This window comes from Lethenteron reissneri, chromosome 16 (genome assembly GCF_015708825.2).
Source record: "Lethenteron reissneri isolate LAM-NWPU_2019-01 chromosome 16, ASM1570882v1, whole genome shotgun sequence".
Classification (NCBI taxonomy): Eukaryota; Metazoa; Chordata; class Hyperoartia; order Petromyzontiformes; family Petromyzontidae; genus Lethenteron; species Lethenteron reissneri.
The window spans coordinates 13,071,491-13,086,523 of record NC_083794.1 but is presented as its reverse complement, the minus strand read 5'-3'; the positions used below and the strand labels follow the sequence as shown (position 1 = coordinate 13,086,523).

Here is a 15,033-nt window from a genome sequence, read left to right as displayed (position 1 = left end):
TTAAATGATCTCAATGGGTGCGACCGGGTTAAACGATCTCAATGGGGGGTTATAATCAGCAGGCAGAATCTCAATGGGTGCGTCTGGGTTAAATGATCTCAAGGGTGAGTAGGGGGATGGGCGTATAATCCTCAGCAGGTATAATTGTCACCGGGAGTCACTTGGGACAACTCAAATAAATAAAAGCGCTTGCCCCGTGACCCTGGCAAGTTGACCCCGGAAGCACGTGCTCGCAACCCGGAAGTAACGGACCTCTGTTTTCATGCAGCGCTTCGCCGGCATCCCGACCATGCGACGGCGCAAGTAAGCATCGCTCTGTGCCACCAGCCATCATCATCCTCGTCCTCCTCGCTTCATGTCCATGCTCGGCGCCGTCGCTGGTGCGAGGGACTGGCTGCGTGGTGATGGTGGTGGTGTTGGTAGTCGCTTGCTTTTGGTGTTCATTACCCACCACTCTCTTATACCCGCGCGCGCCACCGTGGCCGCAGCAGCTTTGTGTTGCACGGAATTGTTTACGGGTGAAGTGGGTTTTATTTATTTGTTGTTGTCCCGCATGGATATTGTTCTGTCCCCCCCCCCCCCCCCCCCTTGGCTTGTCCCCTCTTGTGCAGGTCTCTCATTTCGGTTTTTTGTTTGCATCGTTTCTCTGGGTATGCCTCCGGGTATATATCCGTTCCCTTGGGCATGTGGCGTCTCGTCCCGTATCTCCCTGAACGCTTCTTCCCACGCCTTCCGCAGGGCAAGTCGCGTACCTGTCGGTACAGAAATACTGCCGACTTTATTTGCCGATGATGCTTGGCAGTGGTGTCCACGCGCACTAATAACGCAACACGACACTGTAAATAACGGTGCCCTAAAGCGGATGGCTATAATAGGCGATGGTTTGGGCCGTGACCCTTCATAGCGCAAATATACTGCAATTACTATTTATTGGTTGTCACAGACGTATCAACCATTGACGGCAATTGTAATTGCGCACCCAATTTTTTTAAAATAAAAGAATCCACCGCCAATCTTGAAACGCGATGCCGTAACCAATCGGAGGCGCTCGCTCTGACCGCAACCCGTTGGATCCCTGACCCATAGACTCGCACGGAGACCCATAGACTCGCACGGAGACCCATAGACTCGCACGGAGACCCATAGACTCGCACGGAGACCCATAGACTCGCACGGAGACCCATAGACTCGCACGGAGACCCATAGACTCGCACCGAGACCCATAGACTCGCACCGAGACCCATAGACTCGCACCGAGACCCATAGACTCGCACCGAGACCCATAGACTCGCACCGAGACCCATAGACTCGCACCGAGACCCATAGACTCGCACCGAGACCCATAGACTCGCACCGAGACCCATAGACTCGCACCGAGACCCATAGACTCGCACCGAGACCCATAGACTCGCACCGAGACCCATAGACTCGCACCGAGACCCATAGACTCGCACCGAGACCCATAGACTCGCACCGAGACCCATAGACTCGCACCGAGACCCATAGACTCGCACCGAGACCCATAGACTCGCACCGAGACCCATAGACTCGCACCGAGACCCATAGACTCGCACCGAGACCCATAGACTCGCACCGAGACCCATAGACTGGCACCGAGACCCATAGACTGGCACCGAGACCCATAGACTGGCACCGAGACCCATAGACTGGCACCGAGACCCATAGACTCGCACCGAGACCCATAGACTCGCACCGAGACCCATAGACTCGCACCGAGACCCATAGACTCGCACCGAGACCCATAGACTCGCACCGAGACCCATAGACTCGCACCGAGACCCATAGACTCGCACCGAGACCCATAGACTCGCACCGAGACCCATAGACTCGCACCGAGACCCATAGACTCGCACCGAGACCCATAGACTCGCACCGAGACCCATAGACTCGCACCGAGACCCATAGACTCGCACCGAGACCCATAGACTCGCACCGAGACCCATAGACTCGCACCGAGACCCATAGACTCGCACCGAGACCCATAGACTCGCACCGAGACCCATAGACCAATAGACTCCCCACTCCCTGTGTAACCCCCCCCCCCCCACATTGTATGGTTATGGCACGGTGACAAATCAGAATATATATGTTGGAGGAATCCGATGAGCTATAAAGCTCTTCCACAGATATCCAGTAAACGTGGTTAATACTGTATCCTCTGCGTCTCAATACCAACTCTCATTGGCAGAACTAAAATGTTCCCCCTCTCACTATTGCCCAAAGGGGTGGTTTGGTGTTGAACAGAGAAGGGGGGCACGGTGTGTGAAAGAGTGGCCAGCTTGTGTTTAAATTAAGTGCTGGCACCCACGGTGTGATGTTCTTATGCAATCCATGTAGCTTTCTTTTATATAAACTCCAAAGAAGCTGTGGCCATACGGCACTGCGGGGCTGCACCGGCTGTGTTTACGAAGGGCCCACGCCTGAGGGGGTGACGTGCCATATTTCTACCAGGTGGCAGTCGGGCGGACGTGTGACTTTACGACTTTATTATAATTTCTGTTGGGATTTTAAGAGCAGCTGTGGTACAAAACATGAACATGGATCTCTGCTGGGTTTGCTAATGTGCAACTCCTAAATTGTGTGCTTCAAGGAATACTCGTGTTGTGATTAAATTGATTGTAGCTTATTATACACCATATTGAACACGTGGTCTTCTTGATGCGACTAAGAACGCGTTGTTTTACTGCTGTTTTCAAGATCCTTTTCAACGAAGCCTTTTTTTAATGTAAGATTCCCATCTTTATACAGGTATGGTGACCAGTCTGTTTGTGTGCAATTATTCTTACCATCCCCTTTGTACTGCTTGTGGAGATGCCAATCCATGATGTAATTTTCTTCAAGATAGCAGATTGGTAAATGAGAAATGTGGTGCAATAAAAATTGTAAATAATGGTTAAGCCGCTGCTGTGTGAAGGACTTGCCACACCATATTGGTTATGTGGGTTTGGCCTTCACTGCTCTGTTGGTTTGTTAGCCGTGGCTGGGCATTGAACTTGTGTTCATGGTGTGAACTGCTGGACTTACCTCTCCTTAATGCAGTAAACTCAGAACAACAATTGGCAGCCAACATTCTTCTCTGTTTTGCATGGTCTGAATTCTTGATTAAATGTACTTTCAACTACAAAAATAATGTTCATATGAATGTTTATTTCGTACAACGTGGTCATTTATTTAAAAAAATTCAGAACCTAATTAATTGTATTTTTAAGCACTAATGCAGTGGCGGGCGTACGTGTGGTTTTTCACGTTTTTTTTTTTAAATCTCAACTTGGTGTGCCCAGCATTGGACCTATTCACCATCGTAATGCTGTGTATATACGCCACATCCCTCGTGGTGTTTTTGAGATACTTTCCTGTTGCTCCAGTTTTGAGCCTTAATTCTCGGGCACGATGACAGATCCGCACACCGAAGCCCCGCAGTATTGTCATGCAGCTCACCCGTGTTTTTGATGTCACGGGCGATGGCTCTTGGGCTCGTGTGCCGTTATTATTCGCAAATGCACTCTGCCCAAAGGCTTGCCGTCACGCGGACTCGGCTGTTCGCGAGATGATGATGATGCTACTGCTGCTTTCCGGTTTTTTTTGGCTGCTGTCCAAGTTCCATCCCTCCCAGGGGAGCCAATTACTGGCAACGGTGGATGTCGAGTCGACCGCATTGCTCCTGTTTCCAGGGTGCCACACAATCCACAGCCCAATACTGGGTGGCGATAACGTTCGTTTGTCAGCCGGAGCATGTTTGAAAAGGTTTGGCACCGGTGAGCGTGATTTGTGGTTTGGTCATGGACAAAGATTTTTTTTCTTTTTGTTTAAATATTTCCAGCGAACATTTGATTTAAACTTGTGTGACAAGCAGTGCATTTTCAAAGGTTGACCTTTGCACATTACAACAGATGTACACAACTGCAGCGTGAAATTAAATTGTTTGCGAGAAACCGTTACCAGGAGGATACGCCGATGTTTTGTTTCTTGCACTGTTTCATTACTGCTGCTTAATTCTCTCACTGCTGTGTGGTTTTATAACATCTTTATTGACAAAGGTGTCAAATTTTAGACTGCTGGATAGCCATGGATGGTGTGATCAGGGTTTGAGGTGTTGATGGATTTAAAAATGATACAAATTTACAGCATTTTTATTTGTAGACCCTAACAGCAAGCACGAAATATTTACAGCTTTTATGCACCCTGCGTATAGTACTTTTGTTTCTTTTTTCGGAGCGTACAATATATTGCATATTTATGCAATATGTACGTACATTTTTATTGGGCGTTTCACATCTGGCACTGGCAGGAGCGCACTCGGTGTACGGGTGGGAAGGGGGGGCATGTACAATGTACATTATAATATGTATCCTAAGCATTCATGACATTTGTATTTATACAGTGTTCAATATTGTCTTGCGTCTGTTTTTGATCCAAAACGGACGTCCCTTCCAGCTTGGCAAGGTGGAAGTTTCTGCCTAATAGTTGTGCTCGAATTGAAAATTATTTACTTTAATTGCAATTAAGTCTCCACCTGGAAGATGACACACACACACGACCAGAGGTCTACTAATATGAAGCACATCGCGGGGTTTGTTTATTTGTCTATTTATTTGATTAATATCCATTGTTCATTATCAAGGGGCAGAGGTTGCATTCGCAATGGGAGGGGGATACAATGCACCGAGCCAGGCGGTAATTGTAAGGTGCAGCCCTGCAACTGCTTGCTGTAGCCACTGTTGGCAGAAGGACCTCCACTGGAGGGAGCTCTTTGGAACCCCTCCTGGATGTTATTTTGGCCTGTTCATCCACACTGGCCAGACGCCTTTTCGAAGAGGTGAGGGTACCCACACTTCATCTCACCGCGCGTGAAATGCCATTTTTTTTTAAATAAATAGACCCACCCAATGTTTCAACTGCCGAGGTACAATCGTTGTGACATCGCAACCAAAGCATTGTAATAGGTGCCGTGTTTGCAGCTTTGCGTGTTTTTAAATTACTGATCATAATGAAGGACACGTGTGCACTCGTTTTGTGTCTTCTCTGGATAGAAATCTGCGCTTGGTGTGATTTTTTTTTTTGCAATGGTTCTTGGAAAGATTAAAATAGTGCAAGGTTTTTGCTCACCTCCACGAGCAGCCAGGTGTTTGTCTCATGAGGTTTTCTTGCTAACTTGTAAATTAATGTGGAATGGAAATGAAAAATGTCTTCTGAAATACAACACCTTAAATTGCCGCGCGATGCGAAATCGTCTCCGATTTTTTTTGTTTTCCTGTTTATTAGCCGTGTACTGCATAGCTGTTACAGCATTGATCTCGATTGCATTGCCTTAAATTTATTTCTTGATCAGGCTAGACTTCAGACGTATCCCATGGTCGGTGAAGTCAATGCTTGATGTCAGTCGTCTGAGCACCGCTTGGTGAGAATTGCTGGTAGATGTTCCACTAGCTGCCTTTTAGCAATCTAAATTTCTCTCGCCCCTAGTAGAAGAAACCAAACCTCAACCAGCTGACATGCCAGTGCAGTAAGGGAGAATCTATTTTGTTAAGAGATGTGATTGTGTGCTTGGAAATGTGTCATTTATGCATATGTATGTCTGCTTAAATGGGTACCCGTTTAGGCCAACACAATTGTGTTCGAACACGTGGTCATGTTGTAATGTTATGTTTTTGTTTACTTAAGATTTTTTGTATTTTTGTTGCGGTGCTTTTGCACAATAATGTAAAGGTGATTGCCATTATCCAGCTGTGTGGAAGATCTAATTAGAAAATTTTAACTGTTTTGAAAACGGTCAAGGAAAGGATGTGTAATAATTTATTATCCGGAAGTAACCAATAGTCTGACTATGGCACAAATTATTGCTTAAATACAAGTTATTTGTTATGTGCCATGAAGGCCCATTGGCCAAAATGCCACCTATTTTCCATTCATTTTTTAAGACCAGTATAATTTAATGTGTCGTTTTGATTCATTGTAACTAAGTTTGTTTTCACGTCATTCTGTTGTCACGTTTCACTATTTTGTCTACATTTTTGTAATTGTATAACCCAATGTATTTCAGTACAATAAAGAATGTTTTTTCACTTGATCTTCAAGTAATTGTTTCAACCTTTTTTTTTCAGTGTGCATATTTAGCTTAATTTACATTGAAGTTTTAAACTAAACCATACATTTGGCTTGACCCTTGTTCCTTTTTTGAGAGGTCATGATTTACCTATTTCTCCACCCCTGCTTCTGATTGTATTGTCCTGATTTTTTTTTCTATAATTACAATAAGTTCCCAATTTATGTCTCCCCCCCCCCCTCCCCCCTTACGTAATTTCACATTCATCGTTATTATTATTAACACCGTTACCTGATTTAGTGTCGCTTTAACCCCACACTCGTGTTGCTGACAGCATCGTCCGTCCTTTCTCGTTCTGTCACCTTGCAGCCTTCGCCTAAACATTTGACCATACCGGTTGCAGGTGAGCATAGATGTATGGTACAACATGTTATTGTTTGACTTCCTGTAATGATAAGTGTGCTTTTCAAGGAGGAGATGGTCGAGGTGTATTTTGGTCCTGCAGTGTTTGTTTTTGGGTTTGTCCTCGAGCTGAACTTTTGTGGATTTCCTCCAGGACCGATTTGCACAAATAACTGTTTTTGCATTTGAACGGAGCCAGAGATGGCCTTCGGTGTTTTTTTATTACTTGACGATAAATAAGCATTACTTTTGTGTGTTCCCATGCAGAGGTTATGGGGATGGGATGGTAAAAATGCACATTAAACTTAATTTTGTATTGCTATACTTGATGCATTCTATCCATGATGCTAACATCCCAAAATAGCATCTGTTAGTAATGTTGATGCTTTTCCTTTTATGTAGAATTCGACACAAGGAGGTTGTCACCTACCGATTTTATAATTGCGGATGGTGTCTTAGCAGTCCTTTTTTTTCCCCCCAAAGTATACCAATTTGAATACTCTACAGTATATATTCAACCATCCCTTGACCGGTTGTTGCGATCTATTTTCATACCTTGGGTACTGACACCTAGGTCCTTAATTAATAGGATGATGAACAGCAGTGCTGCTCGGACATTAATATTTCAGGCTGATAACTACAGCTGTCTCATGTAGCGTTCTGAGTGACAAGGGTTGCCCATTAGTAGAATGGGGCCCCCTTTTTTTTCCCCCCAGCTCATCTGCAGCGAGGCTGTGAGAATCATTCGCCTCCTAATTAGTGATGTGGGAATGCAATTATTCCATTGCCTTTTTGTCCTTGCCAATTAAATGTAACTCGTTGCTCCACTCTTACTATTTCATTCATCTTTATAGTCTCCGACATGTCCATATTGTAAATTATACTGTATACTTAACACCTTTTTTTAGATTTTTCAAGTACATGAGCACTGCAATAAGAACTCTATGTCTTCTTTAGCTAGGCATTCTGGGCTACAGCTAACATGACGGTCATCGCGATTCACTGCTCAAGTTGCTGTTGGATGAAGGCCTCCCAAGTTGCCACGATTCCTCACTTTAGCAATTTGTAGCACTCCATTTTAGATCCTGCACTGGCGCTTCTTGTATATCCATCTTTTTCAGTGGACGTCCTCAGGCGCGTATCTAAAGCATGTACAGCATGTACTTTAGCACCGTACGTAGCCAACCGTGCTTATCGGAGGCGTTTACTCCTTGGCTCTCGCTTCATTCGCCTCGACCACTGGCCATCCATTCTAGTGATGTGCCATGCTCAAGCCTACTTGGTTTAAGTCATTGTAACCAACGTGGTGTATTTTTTAAAGTCACAAGCTCCTCCCCTTTTGTCTAAATGTTTCCTTGCACACTTCAGCTTTCATGGTCTTTTTTATTTTTAATGTTTGATCCGTATGTTTTTATAGCAGGTAGTAATTCCACACTGCACGTGGGGGTTGCCCCCTTGATAGGAAATCCAAATTTTCTGGCAGAATCATCTGTTTTTGCATATGCATGGCATAACTGTAATAATTTCAGAATTCCAATAATTATTAGAATTTTAAATGGCAGACAATGTCTTCATAACTCTATCTCCACAAATTAAGTATCTTGCATCACTCATTGACCACATGGCCTTCTGGGAGTGCATAATTTCAGCAAGCAAACTCTGGACCAGATTCAACCACCAGTGTCTCATAAGCAGAGCCAGGCTTGCTTGAATCGATGCTGGTGAAAAGTATCTCTTGCACAACCCATTGGCCAACCTTGTTTTCTTATATAATTTATATACTGCACAGCGACGTTTATGCTTTTGTATTGTATAATTTAGCGTCGACTGGGTACTCTTTATCGAGAGAATCCTTGGTTATAACACTTGGTAGGTAACCAGCATTATTTCACGCAAGCATCTGCTAACGAGACACTTTACCAAAACGGGGGTCCAGAGTTTGCTTGTACTGAATCGATGCTGCTGTTATGATGTACTCCCAGAATGCTGTGGCAAATTGGTTGTGTAAGGAAAAAAAATGTGTGCAGCGACGGATAAATGAAGACTTATTTTCTGTTTCGTCTATTTTGTTCTGTGTATTGGTCAATGGTTAACAAAACATTGCCTGGCATGGATGTTTTAAAAAGATTTTTCATGTCTGTGTAAAGAGGTTTAATTTTGGTTGCTTAAGCAATGTATTCTATATATTTTTTATGAAGACCAGTACAGTTGCATCTGTAAAATATTGATCAAGCCAAAATGTTGCATTTCGTGAAATATAGGAGCTACATTGCAAACATTCAATGTGCAATGCTATCTGCTGTGCTCTATTTTTTGCACTTGGAAGGTACAGCAGATCCAACCCGAATAATCTGGTGGTATAGTGGGGACCATATCTTGGATTCCATATTCCGCGCGACTCTAATCCACAAAATATATGCAGTTGATGAGGTTGGCGCGGCACACAAGTTGTTAATCCGCTGTGTGGATTATTGGAGAAGTTGAGCTGGTCCCGGAAGAGTTTCAGAAATCTGTTTTCAGTCTCCGCTCCCGCAGATTCCCAAATTATGCACATTTCAGGACTTGATGAATTATTGGGAGTCCTGTGTACGTGTTCCAGTCTCCAGCATCCTTGTCTTTGCCTGCAGACAATCTCAAGTATTATTATTCTTCTGTCCCACCCATGCGTGATGTACGATGGGTACTTGCGTTGTGCACAAAACGACGCTAGCGTTGTTGTGTCACGATGTGCCACTTGCCAAATGTTACCCGGAGGCCATTGAGCCACACGGACGGTCCTGTTTTCTCTCGCATTTTGGTGAAGGAAAAACTGCATCGTCCTTGTTTCTGTATTCTGGCTGCCATCCGTGGAGTTTATTATTATTAAACAGGCTGACAGCCCGTGGGGGGGGGGGGGTGATTAGAAAGGAAATAAGAGGCGTGCCAAATAAATAACTAAGCGACTGCTGCCATCATTGCCCTCTCCAGCAAAGCCTGGCGTGAACTCACAGGGTTAAACCCATAGGTACAGTAGGCATTCCCCAATACTGTACGAACCTTTACATGTCAGCGGCAGGAGCAGCGTGCGAGTGGAGTGCTTTTGCTGTTCGCTATTACACACGTACGCACGTGTAAAGCGCGTGCGCGCACGTAACACCTTGCGCATGTAGCTGCCAGTCAAGGTGTCGGGTGGGCATTATGTCGGTGGGCTCTGGGCTGCGCTAACATTTTTTTGGTGAAAGTGCGTGGGGTGGGGGGGGCATCTTCCCCTGCAGCTCAACTCGTTCAGTCCTGTGACGACGACGACGGGCTCCTAGCGTCAACCCCGTTCTTTGTTTGCCGTGGGAAGCTTACGGGGCGAACAAGCCATTTTCTTCTGGTCAATTTGTGGCGGCACGGCTGAGATAATCTGTTATTTTTTTTTAATGCTTGCACCCTAAAGTCTCGCTTTTTTGTATGACCGGCGGTGGTTTTTTTTCTTGTTTTTTTTTGTACGAAGACTCTCCACTTGTTCGGCCAGCGTGCTTTCATTGTGGGTAAGACGGTGGCTTCCTTTTTGTTGAAAATTGTAATGGCAGTGAGATGGCAAATGTTATTGTCTCGTGCGTTTTTTTTTATTGGTAGAGTTGTACGCTCTTGTTTGCGTTTAAGTGTGTATTAAAGGCATGATATCGGAAGCTGCTGTGATTTATTATTTTCTTTGCTAGATTAAGCACTCTAATACTGTGACTTTATTGCTTCTGCGGGTGTTTTTGTGCACCGTGTTTACATTGGCTCTTGCGTAAGATATTGCCAGCGCCAATACGCGTGGCATTTTGGTGTCCAATTTTTTGTGTGCTGCTCCTGTGCTAACAGACTTTGCCAACCTCTGTTTTAATGTATGTTCTTTTTATGCTCCGACTGACACTGATTTTGACCACTACGGGTATGGGGGGTGGGATAAAGCTATTCCACCTGCTCTCTAGGTGGGTTTTTGTCGATTAATTAAAAAATTATTGACCTGCAAATATTTGATCTTGTGACCAATATAGAGGAGATGAGATATTTTTCTTAAATTCTACAGCTAACTCGAGTGATTTATAAGCTATTATCTGCAGAACATCCATTTAAAATTAGCATTTGCATTTTGTGAAATATCTGGTCTTATGGTGTTGTGACTTCCCTTTCTAATATTATTTGCATGTGGGTGGTACAGTGAGACGGTGTACAGTACATCCTGGCCCTTGAGACATTTTGGGGGCCCCAGATACATGTTGGCTCGGGGTGGGGGCATCTTGTAAAAACACCTTTTACAATTTTGGTGCAATCTCATTTTAACACGCTCCCCTGGTACATTTCTTCCCCCACTCCCTCCGCGAGGTCTGCATGCACCCCTTTGTTTATAACAATCGGTGGGCATCAATGTCTGTGACGTTACTACGAGATTTTCATTGTTACTTTTTGCTGCAATTTCGAATACAGCCATTGTAGAATGTGTAAACGAGTGAATTTCTATGCCAGGTGAACAATTCCCTTTTTCTGCTTTTGGAAATATGGTACAGTATTATATAATTTTTGGATATTGCCAGATTGCGGCCTGATGTTGATATCTGACCCTGGAAGCCTATTTTGCTTTGTGCGAGCTGCATAAATTTAATGTGAATAACTGACCAAAAATAATAGGCGGGTAATTACAGTACTGCGTACGTTCATTGCAAATAACGTTAAAAACATTTTTTTTTTTACAAAGGTAATGGAACAACATCTAAAAATCATGTGGGGGAGGTGCATGCTTGGAATTTCACTGGGAGAAAAACAATCGGACATTTGAATATTGACCAAGTAGGAAAAGTAAATATGGGCTTTGGGTAAGACTCCTCCTTTACCTGGGACGATGGGCAATAACTTGTGACCGAGTCGCAGCCAAAGAGGGACACTTGGCCCAGAGTGACAACCGGTGGAGCTCACGCAATGAGATCGGTTACTGTGCAGGAGTGCGATGGACGGGCATGTCTGCACCGGACCTTGAGGATGGTGACCAAGGTGGTGTGGAGGTCTTTATAAACATTGAATGGTGATTGAATAAATTAAAGATGAGCAAGCTTTGTTAATTATTGTGCTCCTAATTAACTCGCTTTTTGTAACATTTTATGTAAAATATTTGTAAGTTTAAAAAAACATTTTAAGTTTAAAACAAGTTATCACGCAAGCATTTTCTACGAACACTAAACCACTTTAGTGTAAAATTGGCTTTCAAGCTCACCTTTTTATTTTCATGTAATTGAATGGGAAAAATGGTAGCGTTATCAATTTCTTAAACAGGTCGCGTATCCCAGCTCTAAATTGTAATTAATCTCTCTTCCCAGGTACAATATACTACAGGCAGTCCACAGTTACCAAGAACGGTCCTTACCCAGAAATTTTCTGTATCTTGAAACTAAACAATTCCCCAAAAATCAAGATAAAATCCCATAGCCGGAAATGGTTGTACGCTTCCTCCCCAACGTTCCTAGTTCGTTTTCTCTCGGTACTGTATCGTATCACTGTACATATGCTCTGCACTTCCTATGATTCTTTCATTTTAATCGATCTACTCTAAAACTACCCATAATTAAACCTAAGGCTGTATCCAATTATTTATGAATACCACAAAACATTTGAAATATTAATCGTTAACAGAAAGCGGTCTCTTCTGAAATGGTCTTTTACTGTGCATTAGGCCAGGCCTAGACTTTAGATTGCTGTTGGCTGAGATCATAAACAATGGAAGTGTAATTGTGTTAAGTACATACAGTAAATAACTCGTGAAATAACTTAAAATGAGGAGGAATTAGCAATAGAACCATGGAAAATAGTTATAAGCGTAGAAAACCATTTACGTAATGCTACAAAATGAAAAGAATCGCGTAACAATGCATTTTCCTTAATCCTAGTAAGGTGCGGTGAAGGTGGCGTTTTGGTGGAGCAGCTCGTTCCGTATTCATCCACAACCTCACCGCGCTGGACTATCTGCTTGTATAACTAACGCAAAAATGATTTTTTTACACGATTCATAGGAGCGTGTTTGTAAAGTCGGGCCTTCCGCAACCCAGGGACTTTACTGTACCTTAATTTTTTTCTTGGTATATCTGTAGTCAAGGCTGCCACCGTGGATGGCTTTCCCTACCCAGGAAGGGTGCCGCAATGACTGATGCTCAGGATAATGCATGAAGTCAAGTTGGTTGTTTTTATTCAGGTGAGAACTCAAAATTACCAGGAGTCTTAATTTTCATGACTGACCTGGCTTGCCAAAATGATCAAACCTAAGCAAATTAAATGAAGTACAGCAATGAAGTGATAGAAACTAGAGTAAAAACGATAGTTGTAATGAGAAACTGATTTTTACTACCCAAATGTAAATCTGTTTTTTTTTAATAAATCAAAATCCCTGCAGTGTAAGTCTGCTTGGGTAGATTAGTATTAGACTGACTGGTCATTCTGGAATTGTGTGGTTGGTAATGATAACTGAATTTAGTTGTCAATTTGCTCACATGACCTCTGCAGCCACAAGGGGTGTGAAATGCAGCATTATACAAAAATAAATACCATTCATCTCCTGAATGGCATCACGAGGGAGGTGAGTTGTTACAAGTCTCGTATACAACACTAAAATTTACAATTAACTGACTTTTATCATTTGGCATAGAAAAAGCAAACATTAAATGTTCAAACCCTTTAAGCTGCAGCATATTAGAAATCTTGCATTTAGTGTTTTTGTATAATTAAATTTAGCAGCCACCAAAAAATCCCTTAATTCTTTACGGTTATAGTTAACCAAAAAACACGATGTTACAGCCTTGCATGTTAACTACATTTGAAATTAAGTGTGGAATTGTAGGCCAAAATGACCATCCAGTTGGGGGTGCCCTCGAGTTCCCTCCTAAGTGGGGAGGGCCTTTCGTCAGCAGTGGCTTGAGCAATCGCTTGCAGGGCCGCACCTCTTTTACACGAAGAAGCATCGTGTCCATGGGGTATTGTTGTGCTTCCACTGCCAATTCTGTCGAGGCAGGTGGGTGAACTTAAACGGAGACTGTTTGCCCGCCTGAAAGGTCTCCTTGCATATGCAACTCACGTTTCGGTCACAAATAGTTTTTTTTTTTAAACTGATTGCTTACAGTTGGCTCCTGAAGCACGTTTTGCCCAGGAAAATGTTCAAACCGTTAGATGCCGCAGAAGTTTAATTGAGTTACCCCAGGGTCCTTTGGAACACCACCTGTCTAGAGTAATATACCGTCCTGTGGTATATGGTCGATGCTGTGGTCTGATAGCTACTGCAAGGAAAGAATATTGTTGCATCGACCCCCATCATTTGGCCTTGAAGTACTACACCGCCATAAATACAATTAACAGCACATCCATCGATACTTTATTTTTTATGAAATGAAAACGAATCTGTATTCCATCTTGTATTCAAGTGTCTATGCTACAAAGAACTGCATTTATCAATTGCAGCACAAATGATGTTTCACACCAAGTTATAATTTAAAAAATTTAAATCTTCAGACTAAATACAGTTGCTTATTCTACGAATGCTTTTCAAAGTAATATTTTAGCCACAGCCTCTTTAGTGGTATTACATTTTGAAACATGGCATTTGCGACTGAACACTGGCGTTTTGTAAATACTTTCTAAAATACTGTAGAATAAGTAGATTGAAACACTCCTATATGTGAACCTTTTTTAAGTAACGGGTTTCATATTTGAAAAATGGCACGATAAGACGTGTCATCTGTCAACCCACTGCTGGATGCATTCCTTCCCAAGTCGTTGCCATCTCCTCAGTCCTGTGTAACAAACCAACTGGCACCTGCAAGAGGAGCTGATTTTGCATTGCACCGTCCTCTCGGATGTGTTCTATCCTGTGGCTTGCCACTCGTCTTGACCCACTGCTATCATCCCTAGTGTTGAAGTGCCCTGCACGAGCAATGCACGATGGACGTTCGGCGCAAATTGTGTTCTCCTGAATTTACACGACGAATCAAAATCCACTTTTCTCCACTTGCAGAGATTCATCCGTGTCTGTTGGCAGACCGTGTTTGATTCATGAGGCCACCACTCTCTGTTATTGTTGTGAGAGTCGTGCGGCACAATTGACTGCTCGTGTAGGAAAGCGGCCTTATTGACGCTGTTGGGAGGAAAATCGATACTCTGCGCTGCCGTGTGTGAGGGAAGGCGTTGGGGCTGATATTGGTGAGGAGTTGGCAGACGAGTGGCAGATTGCAACTCCTCACCCGCACAATCCCCAGACTGGTTGCGGGGGGGGCAAATTCTTAGGAGGATGAAGGAGGTCGGAGGATCAAACCGCAGGGAATGACGACCATCAACAGGGCCCACATTTGCGGTTCAGGAAGATCCGGGGAGATTAGGTTGAGGTAGTCTTTACTACCATCTGCCTAAATTTAGCTCGCCCTTACTATAAAATATTCTTATAACATTTGTGCTCGAGCATGGCACTGGCTGAAACATTTATGCAAGTTGCTATTTTGTTACGTAACATTCTTTTTATAGTCCAGCACTGTACCATGTGGAGCTTTGTGTTGCATGAAAATACATTTGAATTTTTTGTGGCA

At 43.5% G+C, this 15,033-nt stretch overlaps 1 protein-coding gene across 5 annotated transcripts in view; it reads left to right on the top strand.

Moving 5' to 3' along the window:
* The first annotated feature begins 226 nt into the window (after nt 1-226).
* LOC133343006 (kelch-like protein 5) overlaps nt 227-15,033 on the top strand; it is a 60,613-nt gene continuing 45,806 nt past the window's right edge. Inside the window, exon 1 of one of the 5 annotated variants that reach the window (XM_061552431.1) lies at nt 227-303. In XM_061552431.1, the coding sequence (XP_061408415.1) occupies nt 263-303 (41 nt within the window). In that variant the 5' untranslated portion in view covers nt 227-262. Of the gene's footprint in view, nt 304-2,104; nt 2,770-9,552; nt 9,982-15,033 lie in introns of those variants that run through there. The other 4 variants (XM_061552427.1, XM_061552429.1, XM_061552426.1 and 1 more) reach the window with 4 other exon arrangements.